Below are 6,000 nucleotides of genomic sequence, written 5' to 3' on the forward strand. Positions count from 1 at the left end.
ATTGTTGCTTCTTTCCTGTTCTCAGATTGTGCAGACCTCAGGTAATTTAGATAAACACATCTCAGGCTGGAATCCAACCCACACTTATGCCCACACAACTCTGGACCTTCAGTGAGGCTAACCTTTTAGGCATGATATTCTTGAAGCCTTTTTAATATTGCCTCCAAAAGCTATGGTTTCTTAGTAGCAAAATGCTTTAACTCTTTCTTAAAAAAAATATTTATTTTATATTTGTTTATATTAATTGTGGCATGCAAACTCTTAGAGGCAACGTGTGGGATCTAGTTCGTCAACCAGGGATTGAACCCACATTGGGAGCATGGAATCTTAGCCACTGGACTGCTAAGGAAGTCCCCATTTCTTTATCTTTGTAGTTTGCCTGGTACCCATCTAGCATGTTTGTGCCTTTGCTCTCCTGAAGGTCAGTAAGTCTTGAGTGAATTGGAATTACAAGATGGATGAATGTTTAAAAATAAACGATCATGTGAAGAATGTAATGTTTTCTCACTTCCCACTTGATTCTACTTCTCATCTCTGTACGTGAGAAGACAGACTTTCCAAGATATAAAAAGAAGAGACAGGAAAGGTGGAGAGATGGGTTTAAAGCCATGGTAAACAAGTCCCAAGAAATCCTTGGGGGCCCATCCTGGCAATCCTCTTAAAATCTGAGATTCCTTTAAAATTTCTTTTTTAATAGGCTTCATTGGACTTGAAATGGTTAAAAAAAATGTTGTTTATAAAAGAGAGGAGGGTTGGTGGGCCAGTGGGGAAGATTGTTTAAATCCCATTGCACTCCATTGACCTTTATGGAAGGTGAAGTCCTGAATGGGAAGAGACCACCCAGAAGTTGAATTGACTTTGTTTTAATAATTGCCATTTCAACACTGGCTTAGCAGGAAGTCCTGAAATTGGATTTTGACACTCTTGGGCTTCTGCGCATCAGACCTGCCTGCCATCAAGGGGTATTTGATACACACAAATCTGTTGGAACCAAGGCTTTTGTGCTCAAAGAAACAATGGCCTGTGTGTCCTTGGGGGTTGGGGAGTGATAGGTGGGTGGGATGGGATGGGGGACCCACACAGATCCTGGACCAACACCTCATTATTGGAAATCATTTCCTCCCTCTCCCTTTTTCCTGGTCTTGGGACCTCAGGTTGCCTCTGAGTCCTCACCAGCCCTCCTGCAAGTCCCAGGGGGGAGTCTGCACCGTCAGGGAAGCCCACCCAGCCATTCCACATTCCAGGCATCAGAGTGGATATAAAATAAACTCACCTTTCCAAACCGCTCTGGGTCTGAGAAGAAAAAAGACCAATCGATACATGTTTTCTCAAAACCTATTGAAGAGCCCTCACGCCTGACTGCTTTCCCAAGATTTAACTACAAGCTTCAATATTAATTTGGACTCTACCTTGTGTGAAATCCATTTTTTGCCTCCCACGCCAAAGGCTAATGTTTATACTCACTCAATATTAAGATCAGGAAGGCTTAAATGTCTGTACTTGCTAGAGAGGATATCTTAGAGAATTTTATAGTTCCAGTTGATTCTTGAATGTAAGATATTGTCACCATTTACCTTTAACAGGACTTGAGAAGCCACTATTTCTCTAACCAGAGTCCTCTCTCTGCAATTTCAGGTTTGGAAAGAAATCCCGGCCTGCGATGTATGACGTGACCCCCATCGCCTATGAGGATTACAGCCCTGATGACAAGCCCTTGGTCACACTGATTAAAACAAAAGATTTGTAATCTTTTGGGGGGATTATTTTTCCAAAAGATGGGCTACTACATTCGTTTAAATATTTTTAAGAAAAGGAAAAGCTTAAGAAATTTAAGATGTTAGCTGCTCAAAAGTTTTCAGTAGACTATTTAAGAACTAATTTTCTGCAGCTTTTAGTTTGAAAAAAATATTTTAAAAATGGAATTTGTGAAATCCGTAGGCTACGTTTTCATGTACTTTCTGCTCTCTAAATGGTAGGCTTCGGCTAGTGTGTGGACCTTCCACAGTAGATATTCTCATGAACCAGATTGATTTCAGCAGTGGTTACAGAGTAAGTCTAATCAAGGACAAGTTTGTATTTGACGTGTGAGTGCTGACTTTTTGAGTAGAGTTAGGAAACACTTGTAGTATGAACTATAATACAGTATACCCATTAACTTAAAAAGAAGTCTGAAATGTTTGTTCTGTGAAAAACTAGTTAAATGTACTATTCCTAACCCGAATGAAATTAGCCTTTGCCTTATTCTGTGCATGGGTAAGTAACTTATTTCTGCACTGTTTTGTTGAACCTTGCGGAAACCGGAAACATTCTCTTGAGTTTGTTTGTTTTCCTGTCTTTTTTGTAACAGTCATCAAGCTAGGCCTTGAAAACATACATGATGACAGGGTCTAGTGAGGCAAACTGTGATTGAATTGAATCTGTATTTTCCTCTACAAGTCAAGGTTTTTGTATTGTGAGTAAATTAAATTTATGTTGGAGTTGTTCCTTGCTAAGAGGTAGTAACTGTAAGAGCGTACCGATTCCTTCAGTAGTGAGTATATCTCATAGTGCATCTTTATTTATATCCAGGACATTTTTGTGGCTGTATTTGATTGATATGTGCTTCTTCTGATTCTTGCTAATTTCAAAGAATATTGAATAAATGTTACCAAGTCAAGGACACACTTGTCTCTCTCTCTCTATTTTAAATTATAGAAAACATTTGGTTTTGATATGGTAAAGAATCCACCTGCAATACAGGAGGCCCTGGGTTCAGTCCCTGGGTTGGGAAGATCCCCTGGAGAAGGGAGTGGCAACCCACCCCAGTTTTCTTGCCTGGAGAACTCCATGGACAGAGGAGCCTGGCGAGCTACAGTTCACAGCTTCGCAGAGTCAGATACAACTGAGCAACTAATACACACACATCAAACAAAAAAAAATCCTTATTTTAAAATTATTTTTTACATTTTAAATAGTCCAAGGAGTACATTTTTGTAGCTGCTGGAGTCATTCCCCGTTCCTTCCAGAAGCCCTTCTGACCTCCTAATTGTCAGTGAACCATCCCTACTGTCTTATAAGGTGAAAAAAATAATAACAGTTCTCATCGTAACTCTTGCATCAGAATTTGTCAGTGAAATGTAGCACGTATGACTATTAAGGTACATTGAAATCCAGAAACGCTTCTGGACGTGATGTGCAGAGAACCTACAGCTTTAAGAAACATCTTACAAAGGCTGCTCTCCTGAGGGGGAGCGGGGTGGGGGTGGGGGGTCAAATGAAATCATCGAGCAGCACCTGGGTCCTTAAAGCAGCTTACAGTCACCCTGTGTTTAATTTCATTTCGCATCTAAATGTGGCACTGAAGTCCCAGGGGCTTTAAAAACAAAAACAAAAAACTGCTTCATCTTTACATGGGAACATTTGGTGAGACTAAGAGAAGCCCTGAAATTAGGTGCAAGGGAAGGCTTTAGGCAAAAAGAAGCATTTACAATGCTTTTCCTTCTTTCTCATCCCTTAGAACATCTGTCCCCAATCCGACAAGTGATATAGCGATACACTCACACTCTGATTATTAAATGATACAGTGCAATAGGGTAATATTTTTAGTTTGAGTGTTTGGAAGTGAAGTAAGAACAAAATCTGAGCAGGGCCGATTAGCATCCATGGAACACAGGCAGGCGTTTTACTTCCATCTTCCCGGGGAAGACTCGGTTGTGCAGGGCACAGACACCTCCATCCCCAGGAGATGGCCTGCAAACCACCCATCTCCTGTGGACTCCCAAGGGCCTGGTCAAGTGCTGCCATGACCTTCATCTGGAGCTGCTTCCCACACAGTCTCTCAAATAATTTTTAATCTTCCAAATTCTTTTTTTTTTTTTTAACTTTTTTTAAAATTTATTTTTTATTTGGAGGATGATTGCTTTACGATATCATGTTGGTTTCTGCTGTACAAGGTGAATCAGCTATAAGTATACAAATATCCCCTCCCTCTCAGACCCCTCTCCCACCACCCTCCCCCCATGCCACCCCTCTAAGTCATCAGAGGGCGCCAAGCAGAGCTCCCTGTGCTGTACAGCAGCTTTCCATAGCTCCCTGTTTCACACAGAGCAGGGCATGCATGTCAGTGCTACTCTGCCAGTTCATCCCACCCTCCCTTGCCCCCACTGTGTCCATAACTTTGTTCTCTACGTCTGCCCTGCAGATAAGATCATCTGTACCATTTTCCTAGATTCCATATATAGTGTGTTAGTCATTCAGTTGTGTCTGATTCTTTCTGACCCTGTGAACTGCAGCCTGCTAGGCTCCTCTGTCCATGGAATTCTCCAGGCAAGGATATTGGCGTGAGTAGCCAATCCTTTCTCCAGGGGCTCTTCCTGACCCAGGGATCGAAGCTGGGTCTCCAGCATTGCAGGCAGATTCTTTACCATCTGAGCCACCAGGGAAGTTCCATATGTTGTTAATATATGACACCAAATTCATTAGGTATGATACCCTTCAAGGACTTGCTTGGAAAACTAAATGGTCTTTTATCAGTGATAATTTGTCTTTTTAAAGCAGTTTAACAGAGCCATTTGTTCAGGTTGTAAGCTGACGTGACTGCCTTCTGAGGGTCTGCGGCCAACCCCAAACCCATTTAAAGGCCTGCGCTTATTCATTTGAAGACTCAATAATAATACCTCTCACTGAGTACTTGTCAGACAGATGGTGAGCAACAAGGGCTACCCAGAAGGATTCTGGCTCCTGAGTTTCCAGCTTGTTTTGAATCATACCTTCATGTAATAAACAAGCACAGAATCACGCTTAGAAGGGCCTGGTGAAGGAAAGGTAAACACTGCTATTCGGCAGTTTATTTGTAGCAGAGTGGATTGCAATCGTGCTTCACCTGTTTCCTTGCTAACAACTTTGAACACACGACTCTGAGCCTATCCTGTTTGTTTTTTTTTTTTTTTTTTTGTGGGGGGTGCTATTATTTTATTTTATTTTTTTGGAGTTGGGGAAAGATAAACTCTTTTGTTTTTTCGAAAACTTTGTATTTTATTAATGGTGAGTTAGCGATGAAGCAATTTCTTTCTTTATTGCAGTATTTGTCATTGTTGTTTAGTTGCTAAGTAGTATCCAACTCTTTCCAATCCCATAGACTGTAGCCTGCCAGATGCCTCTGTCCAAGGGATTTCCTAGGCAAGAATACTGGAGTGGATTGCCATATCCTTCTCTAGGGCAGTGAGGGTCACTGTGAGAATTAAACACCAGAATATATGTAAATCACTTAGCCCACTGCCAGTACACATTAAACATTTAGCACTTTAACGATTACTGTTGTCTCTTTTGTTCTTATTTTAGACATAGATCTTATCGCAAAGGAGGTTAATAAGGGTAATGTCTGTAGTCTGCAGCTCGTGAATTGTGGATGGTGGAAGAGTTATGAGAAAGATAGGTGCCCTTCTTCGCAGTGTATCAAACACTCTGCCATCTTGTTTAACTTTTTACTTTGCTGTATTTGTGAAGAAAGAAGCATTTAGTAAGCAAGAGTAAACTGCTGCCCAGGACTTGTGGAACCGGTGATAGTCTCACAACGTAGAGGAGCTGGAATTACCCCTGTTCTCATGTGTGGGTTCTCACAAGACAGGGTAACTGTTTCTAAGAACAGGGATTCTCACCCACTAGGGATTCCCAGGTGGCTCAGTGGTACAGAATCTGCCTGCCAGTACAGGAGATGCAAGAGACACAGGTCTTGCTTGGAAAATCCCATGGGCAGACGAGCTTGGTGGGCCACATGGGGTCACAAAGGGTCGGACACAACTGAGCGCAGCAGAGCATCACCGCCTATGAATGGTCCAGCTCTATCTCCAGATCATGTAGTGTTTTTTTCAGAATTGCAAGGGCATGGCATACACAGATAAATCATTTACAAGCAGTTTAAATTTAATTTACAAAAGCTGATTTCTTTGACACTTATACCAAGGTGTCTACTTATTACTGTCCAGCTGGCCTGGGATCACCAACCCTTCCCCTACTCTAATG

At 41.6% G+C, this 6,000-nt stretch overlaps 1 protein-coding gene across 1 annotated transcript in view; it reads left to right on the forward strand.

The window, feature by feature from the left end:
- DNER (delta/notch like EGF repeat containing) overlaps nt 1-2,511 on the forward strand; it is a 390,912-nt gene extending 388,401 nt beyond the window's left edge. The window contains exon 14 of the mRNA XM_040229375.1: nt 1,636-2,511. Coding sequence (XP_040085309.1) covers nt 1,636-1,747 — 112 coding nt within the window. The 3' untranslated portion in view covers nt 1,748-2,511. The remainder of the gene's footprint in view (nt 1-1,635) is intronic.
- Nucleotides 2,512-6,000: the final 3,489 nt, after the last annotated feature.

The sequence above is a fragment of the Oryx dammah genome, unplaced genomic scaffold (assembly GCF_014754425.2).
Source record: "Oryx dammah isolate SB20612 unplaced genomic scaffold, SCBI_Odam_1.1 HiC_scaffold_27, whole genome shotgun sequence".
In the NCBI taxonomy this organism is placed as follows: domain Eukaryota; kingdom Metazoa; phylum Chordata; class Mammalia; order Artiodactyla; family Bovidae; genus Oryx; species Oryx dammah.